This window comes from Petaurus breviceps, unplaced genomic scaffold (assembly GCF_028583685.1).
Source record: "Petaurus breviceps papuanus isolate PSGF00001 unplaced genomic scaffold, PetGlider_PUasm1.0 182, whole genome shotgun sequence".
Classification (NCBI taxonomy): Eukaryota; Metazoa; Chordata; class Mammalia; order Diprotodontia; family Petauridae; genus Petaurus; species Petaurus breviceps.
In genome coordinates, this window is record NW_027185786.1 from 2,778,005 (window position 1) to 2,796,129 (window position 18,125).

The 18,125-nt window shown below is 48.6% G+C and overlaps 3 protein-coding genes across 7 annotated transcripts in view; 1 reads left to right on the forward strand and 2 right to left on the reverse strand.

Moving 5' to 3' along the window:
- ZNF319 (zinc finger protein 319) overlaps window positions 1-3,710 on the reverse strand; it is an 8,232-nt gene extending 4,522 nt beyond the window's left edge. The window contains exon 1 of the mRNA XM_069087591.1: window positions 3,565-3,710. The gene's annotated coding sequence lies outside the window, so the exon portion shown is untranslated. The remainder of the gene's footprint in view (window positions 1-3,564) is intronic.
- On the reverse strand, window positions 3,017-4,595 carry LOC138160763 (basic proline-rich protein-like). The gene is made up of 3 exons (XM_069087494.1): window positions 4,568-4,595; window positions 3,627-4,063; window positions 3,017-3,571 (listed from the first exon to the last, which is right to left on the reverse strand). Exons 1-3 carry the CDS (start codon window positions 4,593-4,595, stop codon window positions 3,017-3,019), a joined length of 1,020 nt encoding a protein of 339 aa, XP_068943595.1.
- A 5,302-nt stretch (window positions 4,596-9,897) lies between these two features.
- Window positions 9,898-17,453, forward strand: USB1 (U6 snRNA biogenesis phosphodiesterase 1). Of its 5 annotated transcripts, none has more exons than XR_011168213.1 (8): window positions 9,898-10,087; window positions 11,230-11,405; window positions 11,881-12,064; window positions 13,768-13,821; window positions 14,560-14,665; window positions 15,970-16,053; window positions 16,316-16,544; window positions 17,317-17,453. XR_011168213.1 is itself a non-coding variant. In XM_069087593.1 (8 exons), exons 1-8 carry the CDS (start codon window positions 9,963-9,965, stop codon window positions 17,428-17,430), a joined length of 900 nt encoding a protein of 299 aa, XP_068943694.1. In that variant the 5' UTR covers window positions 9,898-9,962; the 3' UTR covers window positions 17,431-17,453. The 5 variants fall into 5 exon arrangements, 4 of the variants coding, with proteins under 4 accessions (XP_068943694.1, XP_068943695.1, XP_068943697.1 ...); XM_069087593.1 differs by having other exon boundaries at window positions 16,316-16,372; XM_069087596.1 differs by lacking the exon at window positions 9,898-10,087 and adding an exon at window positions 10,232-10,522 and having other exon boundaries at window positions 16,316-16,372.
- The last annotated feature ends 672 nt before the right edge of the window (window positions 17,454-18,125 follow it).

The window sequence follows — 18,125 nt, forward strand, 5'->3', positions numbered from 1 at the left end:
GAGGGCTTATTTTCGGGATAGGTCTTATTATCAGGGAAACACGAGTAGGACAAAACTCATGTGAGGGGCTAGAAACAGGCTGAGGACTAAGTGAGATTCACTCCTTATTGGCTACAAAAGAAGCTCACTCTAAGCTGAGGAGCGGCTGCCTTGACATATGCCCTCATTTCACCACCCTCCAGCAAGAGCACACTGGCCTCGCCTCCCAGTAGCTTCCTTTATGGCCCACACAGATTCCCTTGACACTTCCCTCCTGCCCGCTTAAATCAGATGTTTTACAAATGAAAGTCTGGGCTGATGTTGCTACAATTCAGAATTCCTTGTCTCTTCCCCCTCCTCTCATTTTCTACTGGGAAAGAGGTAAAGATTGGAGAATACTGGGGCCCGTTAGGATCTGAGGAAGAACATCTCCTAAAGATCTGGGGTCCAAACTGACTTTGCTACAATAATAGTTAAGATTTAAAATAGGGAACAAAGAAGCACCCTCAAAGCCTGCATGTGCCCCAACATCTGTCAAAGGAGAGCCTGGATGTCAACTTCACACGCTGTCTTTCCACAGTGAGGAACTCTGGCTGAACTGAGCTGAAAATCCAAAGGACCTGAGCCAAGGTGATGCCCTGCTTTAGATGAACTTGTCTGAAATGCTGATCAGGAAAACTTGTTCCACCTACTATGTGAGGCCACTTGGCCTCCCACAGTGTAGACTTCTCTGCTGTAAATCAGGAGGGGAAACTTGCCGCTCTTTCCAGTGCCATTCAGCTCTAGAATTCGATCCAGGGACCAAGACTCTAAGTACATCCAATGCCACAATCCTGTTCTCTCTCCAAAATGTCCTAGCCTTTCTCATGAAACCAAGATTGATACCAGCCTAGGGTGGCTTCTGGTTTGGTGTGCCTCACTTCGGTGTGATAAAGAAGACAAGACTGTATTAATTTGCCTCTTCTGCACAGGAAGAAAAATGCAACCCACAGCAAAGGAGGATAACCTTTCCCAGAAAGAGGCCCCCATCCTAACATTAAATCTATACAACTTAAAAGCAGTTCCCCAAAAGAGGCAGGAAATATCAAGGGAAGACTAATAGTTAACTCACCACTTTGTAGCAGTCTAAGGTAACAACTGTATGAGAGAAAATTTCAAACAGGGAGAACACCACACAATAAGATGTGAACATTCTCCAATTTCAGGTTTTCTATGGCTTCTATATTACCCATATTATCCATTTTATAGTCCTGGGGTTTTTCCTTCAAAACCAGTTTGACCTACAGATGGGGTTATGGGACCTGGACCCCCTAAAAGGAAAAGACCTTGGGACCTGGACCCATAAAAGCCCCAGAACTTTCCCCACACCAGAGTTTCACCTGAGGCATCTGGTCCATCCCAGTCTACCTACTCAATAATCTTTTTAACTGCCCTTTCACTGAGGCTCTCCTACCATTTAACTCCTTTCACTGTCTGCACCTGGGCCCCCCAGCCTATTTACCACTCCTTAATCCCATCCCAGATCTTCTCAGTCTTTTCTGGCATATAAGTACCAATCTTACCCCCCTTAAGTTCCAGACTCACTAAGAACTCTGCCGGCTCCTATGGACAATATAATATTGCAGATTTGCTAGGCACCTTGCCGGCCAAACTGGTGTTAAAATAAATCTCACTACTTTGACTGAAAGGCCTGAGTGAATGGTCAAATTCTTTTGAGGCACAACCCCATACCCTTGCATTTCAGGGTTCCAGGCACCCCTAACCACAACACTCCCACTCAGTTCTGAAGGAAAGACAAAAGCCCCAGACTTCATCCTCATCTCCCTATCATCTGTGGGTGGTGGTGGGGACAGGAATACAAAGAGAAACCGTCAATTGAACACAACCTTGCCCGGTTTTGGTGCCAGAAGGCAGTAGCAGCAAGTAGGAGGGTGAGGAGTGGGGAGGGAAGAAAAGGACTAAAGGCCAGACGACCACCCACTCAAAACTCCAAAAACTCCCCAGGAAAGAGGAGAATTAAAGGAAGTACCTAGCACAGGAAAGCCTGAGTTTCAAGATAATCTGCTCCAACACAAACATTCTCCTCTATTCAACATTTTGGCTTTTCAGTCTGTCATAACCTTGAGGTTACACATACCTTTTTCTCTTCTTTAATAAACACACCAGTGGAGAATTTAACCCTGGGAAAGTCTATGGCTAATAGTGGATGCCTCAGAGCGGCTGGACAAGCTTGTATTGGAAGCATTCTGAAAAGGTACAACCCAGGCTCACGCACCCATCCCTCCAGAATCCTTTTCTCTTTCCCTTTGAATCCCAGTGAAAGCTGATCCTCCGATCCCCAGCCCCCACGCCCTGCCCTGCCCAGCTGAGCTGCCATTCGGACAGAATCGAAAACAGGGGACAAGGAATTCAATAAACACAGAAAACAACCGCTCCAGAGAAAGCCTGAGAGAAAGGGGTAGGATTTTTTGTTTTTTTTTTAAAGGAGGAAGCAAAGCTTTAGCACTACCCCATTCACACAGCCCACCCCCCAACCCCAAATTATCTGTCACAATAAACAGTAGGACACCAGCCTCGGGTTTTTCCAGGCTAACTCCTTGGAGGGGGAACCAGACCAGATAACAAACCACACAGAACCTCCGGCCAGTTTGCTCCGGGGAAATGTGAGCTTAATTTCTCTGCCTTTCCTAAGGACAGTTTCCTTTCTGGCCTAAGGCAGGAAGGAAGTTCCAAAGAGACAGGAACTGGGCTTGGGAAGGGGCATAGGCAGGGGATTATGGGGGGAGTCAGAGGGCTCTGGAAAAATGAGGAGGGGGAAAGGAGATTAGGTTTGAAGTAATATTAGGGAAGAGGATGTTTGTAGACAGGGTCAAAAGACAAAAACGATTACAGGAGACGTAAGGCCGATGAAGAGTGAGGAAGGGGATGGGGAGAGATGGGACTGGGGAGGGGGAGAGACAGATGAAGGTTATGAGAAGTGAGATGAGTGAGGAAGGGAGTGGTGAGAGATGACGAGGAGATAGAGGAGGCTGGGGGGTTATGGGGCAGGAGGTGGGAAGATAGAGGTTTCTCCAGCAATGGATCTCTCTGGGGGCCGGGGTCTCACTAAAAGCTGAGGTTTCTCTGGGGGGATGAGGTCTCTCTGGAGACCAGCATGTTTCCCAGGCCGGTCTCCATTGAGGCAAGAAGGGTCTCTTTGGGGGCTGGGGTCTCCTCGGGTCTCTGGGGGGGGGGGGTGGGGGTCTCTCCCTGGGGGCCAGGGGCGGGGGGGGGGGGGGGGGGGGGGGGTGTCAGGGCCTCTCTCCGGGGTCCCGGGTCTCTCCTGGGGCCGAGGTCCCTCTGTCTGGGGGTGCAGAGCCTCTCCCCGGTGTCCCGGGTCCCCCTGTCTGGGGGGCCGGGGTCTCTGTTTGGAGGGGCAGGGCCTTTCCCCAAGGTCCCGGGTCCCCCTGTCTGGGAGGCAGATCCTCTCCCCGGGGTCCCGGGTCTCTCCCTCTCTCTGGGGCGCCGGGTCCTCCCCAGGGCGGAAGGTTGCGGCGCAGAGGAGGGGAGGGGGCGCTGGGCCCCGGGCTCCCTCCTCGGGCTCACCTGGGGCCTGCCGGGGTCCGGGGGTCGCTTTCCCCTTAGCTCCCTCCCTCGACGCCCTTTACTCCGGCTCCTCCCCCTCCTCGCCCTCCTCCTCCTCCGCGGCCGGGGTCGGAGCTGGGGCTGGGCCGGGCCAGGCCGGGGTCGGGGGCGCGGCCTGCGGGTCCCTCTCGATCCCCGGCCTCGCGTAGCTGTGGAGGCGGCGGCTGCGGTGGCGGGTCCCGGGCGGGGCCTGGGGGTCCGGCGGGCTCCGGGACGGGGGGCGGTGTCGGCGGGAGCGGGGGCGGGAGCGGAGGGTAAGCGTGCGAGGCGAGCGTGAGTGTGAGTGAGTGTGCAAGCCCGGGTGAGTGACGGGCGCGGGGCCGGCTGGGGCCGGGAGGAGGGGCCGCGGGAGGGGGAGGAGGAGGAGCGGGCGGCGCGCAGCGCGGCGAGGGGCGCGGGAGGCGAGCCTGCCCCCTGTCGGGCACCCGGCGGCGACGCAGGCCGCCAGGAGGGGGCGGGGCTACAGCGAGAGCCGCCCCCGGGCCCGCCTAGGCCCCGCCCCCTACTTAGAGCCGACTTCTGGAGAGGGAAGAAGAGCTTCTCTCTGCCCCCTCCGCGTGCACGTGGCTCCCCCTGGGTTCGATCCTGGCCGGGGCTTCCCAGACACTCATTTCCCCCAAGTCAAAACATGTTTTTGTGGTTGCATTTGCTCTGGACGGGTCAGTTGCTGACACCCCCCTCCCACAGCCCCAAGGTGCTTTCCCATAAAAGGCTCCGCTAAAGCACCTAAATCTTGTGGTCGTCGTCCCCGATCACAAGGAACTCTCCCACTTTGGGCGCTACTTCCTATTTTTATTCTTTGCAGTTTGTGAACAGAAAGACCTTGGGTTTGACCTCCGGTCATTTGGAGACAGCACGGTCCTTCGTATTTTTCGGATCGTAGATAGAGGGCAGAGAGGGTCCTCAGAAATCCCTCGTTTAGAGGAGGGGCAGCTGACTCCGGATCATAGGCTCCTAAGCCTACAGCTGTAAGGGACTGCCTTGGAGACCATCCGGTCAGCCCTTTCCTAAAAGGAAACTGTAGAGTCTAGGGAGCAGCAAAGCTGAGCGAATTGCAGCTCTACTCTTTGGACTCCAAATCAAGCTAGGCTTCTGCTATGACACTTTGTTGCCTCTGCTACAATCTTTTATTAACATTATTGTAGTTACTGTGTAGATGGCACTTTGAGTTTGACTTTCTTTGGTCTACGTCAGTGAACGTATTAGAGGCAGTGAGGTGGCACAGTAGATAGTAAGGCTCTTAACTTCTGTCTGCCTTGGTTTCCCCACTTATAAAATGAGAATGATAATGTTACCACCTATGTCCTTCCTAGGGCTGTTGTGAGGATAGAATGAGAGGGCATATGTAGAGTACTTTCCAAACTTTAAAGCACTAAATCAATGCTAGCTGTTATCATTCCCATGATTTTCTGAATTCTTCATATTCATCATGTTTTAAAGAACAATAATATTCCATTTAACACAACCTTGTTGCCATATCCCAAATGTTGAAGACATAATTCATTTCTAGTTTTTTGTTAATGATGGGGTGCTTTCAGAGACATTGTGTTTTGGTTCCACAGGCTGCCATTAGTGAAGTTCCTGAGCATAAACTCAGTAGTGGAATCACTGGGTTGCTCTCCAGAAGGGTTCTACCAAGTCATCACAGCAAAAAATTATCATGGGATGGTAGATGGAGAGCTACAAGGAACCAGAGAGGTCATCTAGTCCAACCCCCTAATTTCATAGTTCAGGAAACTAAAGTACTGTACCTGTTTCCCTATAACAATGTTGACTTTTTGCATCTTTTACTGTATTTGTCAACGACCCCCACTTAGGAACTGCACACCAACTGTCAACTAGCTAGGTTACCAGTCCTGACTGTTGCATTCCCAAATCCTAGGGATACACCACCACCACCACAAAAAAAGCTATCACCAAAATTCCCTTAGTTTTTCTTTTGGCCCAGAAGAATGTCTATCTTGATGCTTGCCTCAGTTAAACTCTGGAGATACTTTATTGTCAAAAGAAATTTTTTAAAATTAAATTTAGCAAATATTTGATATGTGCATGCCCTGTGCCCTATAAGGACTGGGTACATAAATACAAAGTAAAACCAACAAATACAACATAAGACACAAAGAGAAAGAAAATAGCCAGTGCTTTAGAGTTTAGATTCTAAATTTCTACCCTCTTATCCTGGTATATCTCGGACTTACCCTTCTCTTCCTCTAGGCCTTTGATAAGAGTCTGATATCAAGAAATATATGACCAAAAGCAATTTCTGACTAGTCAAGTGATCAAATGTTATGTACACAGTTCTCAAAACAAAAGGAATACAAATTATAAACAACCATATAAAAGAATGCTCCAAATCACTAATAAAAGGGATAATGAAAATCTAAACCCTGAGGTTCCATCTCATTCCCAGTAAATTAGTCAAAAATGGATAGAGTCAATGTTCGAGCAATAGTGGAAAGATGGAAGTATTAATGAATGGTTGGTGAAGCTATGAGTAATTGGTACAACCACGCTGGACTATGTAAAGAAAGTAACTAGAATATTCATGTTCTTTAACTCAGATATCCCATTGGTAGGCAAATATTCTAAGGAAGTCAGTGACCTAAAGAAAGGCCTTATAAGCACTCAAAAATATCTAAAGCAACACTTTTGTGTGTTAGCAAAGAACCAGAAGCTGGGGAACAGCTAAACAAGCTGTGGTACATCAGTGTAATGGAATATTACTGTGCTATGGGACACATGGAAAGACTCACGTGGGCTGATACAAAATATAGTCAGAATAAGGCTAATAAGGTCAAAAGATATGAACAGGAAAATTCCAGATGAAATTAAAGCTACCTACAGTTATATGAAAAAAAATGCTCTAATGAGAAATGCAAATTAAAACAACTCTGAGGTACCACCTCACACTTATCAAATCGGCTAATATGGCAGAAAAGGAAAATAATAAATGTTGGAGAAGATGTGGAAAAACTGGAACACTGATGCATTGTTGATAGAATTGTGAACTGATCCAACCATTCTAGAGAGCAATTTGGAACTATACATACATATATATATATAGATCTATAAAACTGCTAAAAACTTTGCTCCAGCAATACCACTATTAGGTCTGTATCCTGAAGAGAACATAAAAAATGGAAAAGAACAAGGCCAGTAACTTACATAAGGACTGCATAATATATATGGAAACAGCAACAAAGCAACAGAAACTGCGTGGCACAAAATTATAATGGCCAAGGTTAGTCCCATGAAGAGACATTGGAAGGTATTTTCCCATTTCTTTGCAGAAGTGGTACATCATGGATGTGGAATGTTATGTATTACATCAGACTTTTTTTGACATATTGATTAGTTTCATGGACTTTTTTTCATCTTTTTTTTCTTTTTAAATCCTAGAAGATCAGGTATGCTAACTAATGCCAAAAATTAGTATCATTTTACTTTGATATAAAATTATTTTATTCTGCAATTTCTATTTTCTTTGTTTTGTGGATAAAAAAATTTTTTTAATGTGCTGCATCAATTGATGCAGTTTGGTCCTACAAGGTATTCTTAAATTCCTGTACTTCTACTAGTAAATTCTTCATTATTAGAGATGTCTCTCCAGAATCAGAAGATAAAGTGGGAAATGTGGTTGATGTAAAAGCAATAGTTATCTTGGATAAAGCTTTACCAATTTATCTTCGAGAGCCATCTCCTGGCTTGTCTCTTACCTGTAAGAGTTCTCAAAACTCACGTGCATATATATTTCAAGCAAAAGTTATAATCTGAGGCATGTCATTTACCATCTTTGAGGCTCCACTCATTATCTGTAAAATGAGGGTATTAAACTAGGTGGTCTTTCAGGTCCCTAAGATCTAGGAGCCTATGAACGAATTCAAAGGCACCAAAGGAAAATACGAAATCTAAATACATCTTTTCCCTTATGGAGGTCAGGAGAAAGGTTACTCTGCAGAGAGATGATCATTGAATCTATGAGATCTTACGAGATTGCCAAATGGAGTGCATTGGGAGAAGTGGACTGGACAGAGCCTTGGCGGACATTCAGTTATTGGCCAGAACCTGGATGAAAGTCTAGCAAAAGAGACTGAGAAGGAGCAATCAGACAAGTAGAAGGAGCAGGAAAGGTATTTCATGAAAACCTAGAGAGTAAGAGAATAACAAAAGGAAGAGAGTGATCTTAAAGACTGCAGAGAGGTCAAGAAGGATGAGGAATGAGAAAAGGCCACTAGATCTGGTAGTTGAGAGATCATGAATTACTTTGGAGAGGGCAGTTTCAGGTGAATGATGATATCAGAAACTGGAGTGCAGAGAGTTAAGAAAGTGAAAGGAAAGAAAAAATTGTCCACAGCTTACTCAAGCTAGGAGAAATACAGCACCTTTACTATTGGGGCTAGACTGACAGAATCATGGGAATTTGAATAAGACTAAATTCACACTTGATGTAAAGAAAAATGTCCTAACAATTAGTGCTCCCCAGAAGTAAAATGTTCTGTTTCAGTGGGGGGGTGGGGGAGAGGAGGAGACACGGTGCCTCCTCACCTCACTGGAGTCTTTGGACAGAAGCTGGATGAACACGTCTGATACATTGTGGAGAGGACTCTTTTGAGGTATGTATTGGAAATAAAAATTTTATGATTCTGACCTCAGAGATCATTTCACAGATGAGAAAACTGAGATTCAAAGAAGTGAAACAATTCATCTATGACCACACAGGTGGTCAATGATACAAGATGTGAATCCATGTCCAAATCTCAAGCTTTTTCTGATTAGATATTAGAGGTGAACATGAGGGAAGAGAGAAAGATAAACCTAAAACAGGGTGATATTGACAGAAATAGTTGAGTCAGAAAGAGGAGCCAGTCCATATCAATCAATAGGCATTTACTGGGTACCTATTATGTGCCACGCACTATACTCAGTGTTGGAGACAAAAACTGAAAGAGTTCCTGCCCTCCCCACCCCCAAAAACAGGAACTTACATTCTATTGGGGGAGGAATGTACATCTAAGTTGATAAAAATATGTGTGTGTATACACACACTAGATCTTCAGTATAGGAAACTTCCTCTGCCAGTGCAGATTGTTGCCTGCTCTGCAACTAATAAAAACTATGAAATCTTGAGGAATCACTACCTGAGTCCTCCCAAGTACCCAGTGCTCTCTTTTCTTACAACCTTGTATAATTTGGTATTTATCCACCTGCTATTTCTGCGGTATATTTATTTCTCTGTCTCCCCCCATTTGAATGCAAACTCCTTGAGATTGTTTTCTTTGTATTTGTATTCTAGTGCCTAGTGGAGTGGGAAATTATTATTTATTAAAAGCTTGCTACAAGCTAGGCACTGTGCTAAGCACTTTACATATATTATCTCATTTGATTCTCACAACAATCCTGCAAGGCAGTTATTATTCTCATTTTTATAACTGAGGAAACTGAGGCAAGCAGAAGTCAAGTGACTTGCACAGGGTCACAGCTAGTAAATGTCTGAGGCAGAATTTGAATCCAGGTCTTCCTGATCTTGGCCCAGGGCTTTCACTCCACTGGACCACCTAGCTGCCTCTAAGCACCTTTGATGCAACAGGCTTAAAATGCTGGTTGACTGATTGGGTATTTGCCTGAAGTTCTGAGAGGTTGTGATTTGACCCTTGTCGAAGGCACTTCCTGATTCAAAAGCTGCTTCTCACCTGCTAATACCTGTGAATGTCCCACAAGCCCCCATAAGGGAGGGGGGGGGGAGACAGAGATGGGGGGAAGAGAAGGAGGGGAAAGTAAAGGAAAAGAGACATGGACTGGGGAGGGAAGAGGGGGAGGAAAGATGAGGGAGAGAAGGAATGATAGAGAAGGAAGAGAGAAGGGAAAGAGGAAGAGAAGGGGCAAAAAGGAGAAGGGAACAGAGGGAGAGGAGACAAGGGACTAAGGGGGAGGGGAAGGAGAGGAAAAGAAGGGAGAGGAGAAGGGGAAAAGGAAGAGAAATAAAAAAGGGAGAAGAAGGGGGGACAGAGGGAGAAAAGACAAGGGACTGGGGGAGGGAAAGAAGGGGGAGGGGAGAAGAGAACCAAGGGGGAGGAAAAGAAGGGAAAATGGAAGGGGGAGGAGAGAAGACAAGGGAGGACAAGAGAGAAGGAAGGGAGGGGAGAAATAGAAGAGCGAAGGAAGGGGGAGGGCAGGGGGAGGTGAGAATGGCGAGACTCATATAACGGTTTCATCTCCCTAGATAAGTGAAGGAGCGAAGGGGGGGGGCGGGGCGGGGGGCCGGGGGGGGCTTTTGGGCCTCGATCGTGGGGGGAGGGCCCAGATTTCCAGGGGGAAGGGAATGAGAGCGGCACCCGTCGTGCTGGGAGCAGGAAGGGCCCATGAACACCGCACTCCTGGTGGGCTACAGCAGCAGCAGCAGCAACAGTGGCTCAGAAGGCGAGGATGAGGATGGGTCCGAGCCCGGATCATGTGCAGAGCCCGAGGAGGGCGGCGGCAGCCGTGGGTGAGGAACCGCCTGAGTGGGAGCCGAGAGGAAGCCGTTTTTTTCCGGCCGGGAAGGGAGAAACAAACAAGGGTCCCGCCCCCGGAAGCGGAAGTTACTTTCTGGCGAGGGGCGGGGGGGAAGGGCAGGGAGTTAGCGCAGGCGCGCTGAGGAAAGGACAGCCTCTTGGCAGTCCGGCGCTTCTAAGCTTCCTGGGGAGGGGGCCGGCAAGGCTGGACCCTGGGCGCGCTGCGGGGGGCAGGGAGGCCGAGCTTTCCCCCTCAGCTGGGTTCCTTCCCATGCCTTAAAGACCCACCCAAATGTCTCCTCCATGATGCCCTCCTCAATTCCCCACCCCAGGCCAGAAGCCCCCCTTTTGCCCCCTCCGGTAACTTGGATCGTTTAATTTTGTGCATTAAAATGACGGGCATTTGAGCCTCGTTCCCCAGCTAGAGGGTGAGTTCCATGAGGGCAGGGACCTCCTCTAAGCTCCTATCTTCCCAGCACAGAGGGATGAATGAATGAAGGCATGCCTCAGCACTGACGTAGAACTGAAAGGGGCCCCGGGGTCCTGAAGCCAAGAGGGGTCACAGCCCTTGCTCGGCGCCCCCCAGCTGTCAGTGTCTGGGCTGAGATTCTAACCCAAATCCTCCCAACTCCAGGCAGGGTCAGTATTCTGTTGGCTAGGACTCTGTGCTCGTGGAAGGGAGAGGGGGCGGGGCTGCTTAGGGTCCGCCCTGGGAGGAGCCGTGTACCTCGAGGCCACCGGACCGAGTAAAGAGGGTTCTGGGGTCCCAGGAAAGGGGCCAGTTGGGCACCATGAGGCCTTTTGGTAGCAGAGGGGGTCATCTCTGGAGAGTAGGGGCCCCATCCCAGGGCTGACCCGGGCTCTGGCCTAAGTACAGATTGTTCAGACCAACCCTCTCTCCCAGTTTGGATGGCGTGTTGGACAAGCCGTACCCAGAACGTTGGCATCCCTAGTACTGTGAGCAGGAAAGCTTGTCCTTTGGCCAGCCTTAAACCCTCCGCACCTTCCCGTTCTCTGGCCTGACCCCTCAGCCCCACCACTCCCGGGGGGAGGGGGGGGTGGCGAGAAGCACTTGATTCTTGTGGACATCACGGGTAAAGATCAGCCTGTATACTACATCTTTCCACTTCTGCAGTCGGCGCCGTCTTCCTGCTCCTCCTCCTACCCTTCGGCTGCCCATTCCAGACAGCGTCTTGAACATGTTTCCAGATCCAGATGATGGGATTGCAGATGACATTGAAAAACATGGTGGAAGAATACGAACCTTCCCCCATGAGAGGGGCATTTGGGCCACCCACGTCTGGGTGCCCTGTAAGTGACAGCAGATCTCCCCAACCTGGGGGCGGGGCAGAGATCCTGGCAAGAGCCTCTTCAGGGTTCGCTGAGTCGAAGCAAGCCAGGGCAGGGGATCCTTATAAGGTCATTTTTTGAGCAAATAATTGTGAGATTTCCCCAACATCTGGCTTGGGCTCAGACTTGATGCACTGCAATCCTCTTTGCACATTTTCCGCCTTCACCAGCAGGCCACCCAGTGGGATCCCAAAGTCTGGGCCACCTTTGGTCTGCACTGCCTGACCAGCTCACATCTGTGACTTCCTTTTTTAGAGAGGATGTCTTTTCATCATTCTGTCTTCAGTGATGTCCTGTCCTTGATACCGTTTAAATTAAATAAACATGGTTTGCCCTCCAAGTGACATCTTTGTCTCTCACTCTTAGGATTGTGTTCCTTTGTTCCCTGAAGGGCCTGTGCTAAGAAAACAGCTCCCCTTGTTTCCTTCCCCTCCAGATGAAGCAAAGGAAGATTTTTTTGACCTGCTTGACCTTCTCATGACCCAGGCCCAGAGAGTCCTGCCCCGGCTAGTGAAAACGGAGGAGTTCCACATCAGTCTGTCGCAGAGCGTGGTCCTGCGGCATCATTGGATCATTCCCTTTGTGCAGGCCCTGAAGAGCCGAGTGGCCTCCTCCCACAGGTGTGCCTTTTTCCCCTCACGCCACTCTGACCTCCTGATATGTCTTTCTGTTTGATGCTGGGTCTGCAGTCCTGGGAGTAGCCTAAGAATCAGCAAAAAGAACAAGGACTTTCAGCCCCCTCTGCATACTTCTTGGTCCTCTTATTCCCCAGAGCCAAAGGATGTAGACAGAACTTAACATCTTATGGAAACCCACAGGACTTGATGCAGTTAAGTTGGCAGGTGGCAGAAAGATGGGCAGAAATTGCCTTTGTCACCTCGGCTCCCACCCACCCCCAACACGCACACGCACACTCTCACCCTGCAGACGTGTTGGCAGAATGGCAGTGTTTATGTTCTTATTGGGACCTAAAGGTTCTCAAAGCCTAAAGAATGAATCTCTAATAAGTGTGTGGGTATGTGTATGTTTCCTTAGACAAGGAAAAGACAGTGAAGCTGAAATGAGTTAGAAGTCAGAGATCAGAATGCAAGAGATTATCCCAAAGGTTGTGAGGACTGCTTCATTTGTGAGTTATGCAAAGACAAGAGTGAGAACTTTAGGTTCTGTGACAAGTTGAGCTTAGTAGATCTGGGGGGGGTTTGAGGAGTGTTCCTGGCACACCCCAAAACTGTTACTCCTGGGCTTCCCCCTCTTCATAAGCAGAGCCCTGTATGTCAACATGAGTGGAGGAGGAAGAGGTCTAGAAAAGGATCCTTCTTTATCTACCTTCCATCCCCTCATCCCAGTGCCCCAGTGTGTAGTTGGAGCCCTGGACCAAGATCCCAAGATCTCACTGGACTCAGCAAATGACGTTGGTTGGGTTATAGAAACAGTGAATGGTTATCAAGTCAGTGAGAGTATCATGTGTTCTCCCTCTTCTCCCAATATGGCTTGCATCCTTCCCACTTGGCCAGGTAATGTCACCACTGACAACAGGGCTTCCTGAGACTCAAAGCCTGGTTAATCACAAAGGGGCAAGACTCCAGCCTGTCTCTCTCAGGCTTATTGCTTTGTACAAGTAGGACCAACAAAGCCATAAGATGGAATCCCCTACTTTATTTGTTTCTCTCCTGTTTCAGTGTGACTGGTAATGGAGGAGCCAGTAATCTCTATGGGCTAATCCCCTGTTTTCTGATCTCTAATGCTAACTCCTCCTGACCCAGAGATTCCTTTACTGACCCTGTCTTTTCTTGGTCTACGATGGTAATATGTACTCATGCATAGAAATACATGTGTGTGATCATGTGTTTGTGTGTGTATAGATACAAACACATAATTTCATGTAACTTTTTGTACAAGTTGAGGTGAATTTGTCTTCCTTTATCTCCCTGATAATCCTTTATCCAAACTAAATCTTCAATATTTATTTCTTTTAACCTCCACGGATCAAATTATTCTTTTATTGACATTATTACTTGCTAATGGTAGATGAGACATCATCTGCTCCCATGGATCCACTCATAAAATCCAGCCTTTCACTGTTCACGAGTCCTTCCTGCCTGTAGATAAGCCTTCTCATCAGTTGTCTTTCTGGGCCTTATGTGACCATGTGTAGAGCAAGACTGGGGATCTTGAACTGAGCCACAGAGGTAGGAAGTCAGGTGACTGGCTTCCGAGTAACTCCAGAATCCTCTGTGTTATTATGTAATACTAGATTCATTTTCCTGCTTGCTTTTTCCTGTTCTAAGGAAATGATTTTTCTTTTTTTCCTCTTAAATTTCAGGTTCTTGTTCACAGCTAACCAGGTGAAGGTTTACACGAATCAGGAGAAGACAAGGTGTGTGTGGGTGTGGGTGTGGGTGGGTGTGTTCTAATACAAGCACAACACCAGGACTGCTCTGGAGGAGACAGAAACAGAGTGGATGTTCTGTGTCAGGCCCCACTTTCTGAATGTTTGGATCAGTTAGCGACCCTGAAGCTTTGAAAACAGAAGTCAGCTGCTTGGTTGAGAGTGCCTCGGAGCAGCATGGGACAATGGGGAAGTCCCAAGGCCAGAAGGGGGCAGAACTGGCCTCTGTCTTCTTCTCCCAGGAACTGGGTGTTCTTGGACAGGCTCACCAGCCCTGGTGTTGTCTCTGGGGGAGCGGGTGGTACCCGCCCTGCTGACTTCACAAGGTGGTTGTGTTTCTTATACTTGGGAAAAGCTGAAAGGGCTAACCAAATGTGGCAGATTAGTATTACCCAAGCTTTAAACCAAGCTGCCCACACCTTGGGTGCCAGCAGGCAGAAATGGTCAGTTCTGTCAAAGCAGGAACTAGATTTGTGTGTGGAGGCGGGCGGGGGGGGGGGTGGATCCTTTCTTTGTGTCCTCAGGATTTAGCGTATTGCCTGGTACTAGGAGGGACTTTATAAATGCTAACTGACTGGGTCATTCATTCACCTTCCTCTCTGGCTCTCTGGAGTCTCGGGGCCTCACTTTGGGCCCAGCAGCCTCCCTGTCCAGGCCTAGCCCTGTCCCAGCCTCACTGCAAGGTGGATGCCAACCTCATGCTCTCCACCCCTTTTCTCTGCCCAGGACTTTCATTGGGTTAGAGGTCACTGCAGGGCATGCTCAGTTCCTAGACTTGGTCTCAGAAGTGGACAGAGTAATGGAGGAATTTGATCTGGCAACTTTCTACAAGGTGAGATGCTTCTAGGTCCCTATAAACTAGGTGGAGTTTAAACAAAAGGACAAGTGAATAGTCCTCTAGACTTCCAACCCACCTGCTCTGTGAAAAAGGCACAAAACAAACCCTCTGGGGTCACTTGGAATGAATCTGGCTGGGTGATCTGCTGCACCCTCTGGGCAGTGTGGGGTGACGGTGTGGATTAAAGCAGGGTTGGGGAACCTATGACCTCAAGGCTGCAGGTTCCTCAGCCCTGGATCAGAGTAAGCCACTGGGCTACTTGGGAAAAGAAGCTCCTGGTACCCTGCCCTCATCCTGAGCAGAGATAAGCTCTTGGGGACCTTGGACAGAGTCTGGAACTGGGGCCATGAGGGCCTGCCCACTGGAGGCTCTGAGTCTTCATTGTTGAAAAACAAAAGGCCAGTCATGCTTCTCTTCTCACATCACAAACAAGCACAGGGGTCTTGAAGAGGTCCAGGGCTCCCTAGCCCAGCTCTCTTCCCACTCGTGGGAGGGCTGGCCTTGTTCCAGGGCTGTTGAGCCTTGTCACAGCTCTTCCTGGTCTTGGGTGATGACTGAGGGAGTAGCAAGGATTCCTTGCTTCCAGCCCTGGATTCCTGAGCCCTCTTTGACGGGCCATGCTTGGAAGTCATTCATGGGGCATGGGGCACTTTACTCACCTCCATGAGGCTTCCTTGCCCCAGGAGGCACAGTGAATACTATTAGACTGGGAGTCAGGAAGACTTGAACTCAAATTCTCCGAGTCATTTACCCTCTCAAACTCAATTCTCACATCTGTAAAATGGGAACAATCATAATAGCACCTATTTCAGAGGGTTGTGAAGCTAAATCAGGTAAAATGTCTAAAGTGCTTTGCACACTTTAAAGAACCACGTAAATATTAGCTGTTATTACTTTATAAGTCAATATTATCACCCCTGGAATGTGGAATGTTTTATCACAGTATATGCAGGTTGAAGTCGTGAAGAGTAAAATTTTCTATTGGGAAGAAATGTACATTAAAAGCACAAAACCATTTCCAACATCCTGGTTGTGTTCCTGTTTCCCCGACGTGTTGGGCCCTCAATGGGTGACAGCTCACCTACTTAGTCCCAGCTCTGTCCTGTCCTCACTGTTAACAAGTCAGACAAGAAAAACAAAAGGACCATCCTCCCTGGGGCTGAGCTGTTAAACTTGCTGCATTAGGAAGCCAGGATGCCAGGCCCTCTTTCATAGTGTAGGCGGCTCCCCCGACGTGGACACAGAGATGGGCTGTCACTGACCACTGTATTCTGTGTGTCCTTGTCCCTCTCTCCCAGGAGCCTTCCTTCCACATCAGCCTGGCCTGGTGTGTTGGAGATGTTCAATCCCAGCTAAAGGAGTCGGTCATCCAGGAGCTGCAGGTTGGACCCTTGACTGGGGGTGTTATTCCTGGTCGAGATGGGAGTGGGCAGGTTTTTCTGGCTTAAGTGAAAGGACCTACCCCAAAGGGGAAGGTAGCTGGGAAGCACAGTGGCCAGAGGGGTAGGGTGTTGAGAGCCTCCAGGGTCCCTCAGTGAGGGAGGCAAGAGGAGACATCCTCACTTCTGGGGCTCTTGGCCACGGGCTTCACCCCTGGCTGGGCTGTGGGTCAGAGACCTTTTTGTTTGCTGTGACCTGTCATAGGAAATCGTGGATGGCTTTGAAGACTCTTCTTCACTGCTGCGTGTGCAGGCTGAACAGGTCCGCTGCAAGTCTGGGAATAAATTCTTCTCCTTCCCATTAAAGTGAGAGCAAGGGACAGGCCTTTGGCCCACGGCCACCAGCCCAAGGATGAGTCTCCTGCCTTTGGAGGATGAAGGGATTCTTGGGGAGTCATGACCCTGACTTTATGGTTCCCAGACCATTCTGTTGGGTAAGCAAGCTGCACCTGCCCAGTGAGCTCCATGCCTGCTTACCTAGAATGTCCCAGTTGTGCCGGTCTGAGGTGCTGTCTGCCCAGATCCTAGAGGCCTCCCCAAGCCACTCCTGCATAAGAGGTTTTTGGGTGCAAGGTGGCCATTTCCACAAGATAACCAGTAGAGGGCAGGGCAGACTGTGATTCCCACCCTGGGCTTCTAGTCCCAGGGCAGAATTCTTTGGGGTCACTCAGTGAGCCCTTCAGCTGTTAAATTCCCTTCAGCTGTTTGCATTTTTGTGCCATTGGCCTCGGACCAAAATCTTAAGAATTATTTCCACACCTCCCTCCGATCCTGCCCTGGCTGGCCAGGTGTCTTCAGGAGGCAGTCCCTTCCCTTTTCTTCTCAAGAACTTCTCAGTTCCTGCCCAAAGTCCCACCCAGGCCCAGATCTGCACCAGGGTCCCTAAGCACATCCCCCTCACACCCTCCCGTGAGCCCCACCAGGTGCCAGGGGAGAACTTGACTAGATGCTTCTTATGGGCTTGGCTGTCTGAGAAGAGCTGTCTAGATTTCCAAACTCCCCGGCCTCTGGCTCCCCACATTAATTAAAAAAAAAAAATAGGAAACAAAGCTTTCCATGGAGGCCTTTCTCCTGGATGTTCCATAACTATCTCAGGCTCTGTCTCCATTTGCCCCTTTCCCCCTGACTGAGCAACAAGAGACGTTTTACGTTTTACATTCAGGGCCTGTTGGGGGAAAATTCCTTTTTTTTTTTTTTTTACTTCAGGCCTTCACTGCAATCAAAAAAAAAGTGGGTTGTCCTGAGCAAATCCAGCTGCCACCTGGATTTCTGGTACTGGATGATGGGACTATATATGGATATTTAAATTATGTCAAATGAAATAAATGTTTCTATTTCTGCTTCTTGGGTTCCCACAGCAGTATTTACCATCAGTAAGGTGAAAGGAGGAATTGTTTTCCTTTCCCTCTCACTGCCACCACCCCCACTGCACCCAGGTCAAGATTATGTTACAGGTGTCAGGAGTCTGGGTGTCCAGCTTCCTCCAGTTGCTTGCTTCCACCTTTCATGACCTGGGGCCTGGGTTTTTTAGAGCCTTCGTGGTCTTGGTGCACTCTGTGTAGCAATCCAACCACAAACATTTCTAAAACAACTGAGATTTCCTGATACAATGGAGCCTTGGGACCTTGGTTTGAATTCTAACTGCAGCCACTTACTACCTGTGTAACCTTAGGCGAGTCAAAACATCTCTCTGCCTCAGTTTCCTTATCCATAAAATGAGGCAGTTGGACCTCATGACCTCTAAGGCCCCTTTCAGCTCTTAACTGATTCTCATAAAAGGCTGATAAGGTGAGTAGGGTAAGAAGCATTATCCCTTTCCATTTTACAGACGGGAAAACCATAGGGTGCATGATTTGCCCAGACGAAGATCATGCAGTGAAAGAACCTTCATCTTTTCACGTCTAGCCCAGTATATCTGCCATGTTGCCTCCACATTCTGGCTGGGTCATTTTTTTTTTTAATCAGCAGTGTCTCTGGGAATGTGGAGACATTGGCTCCACAGGACGTGCAGATGG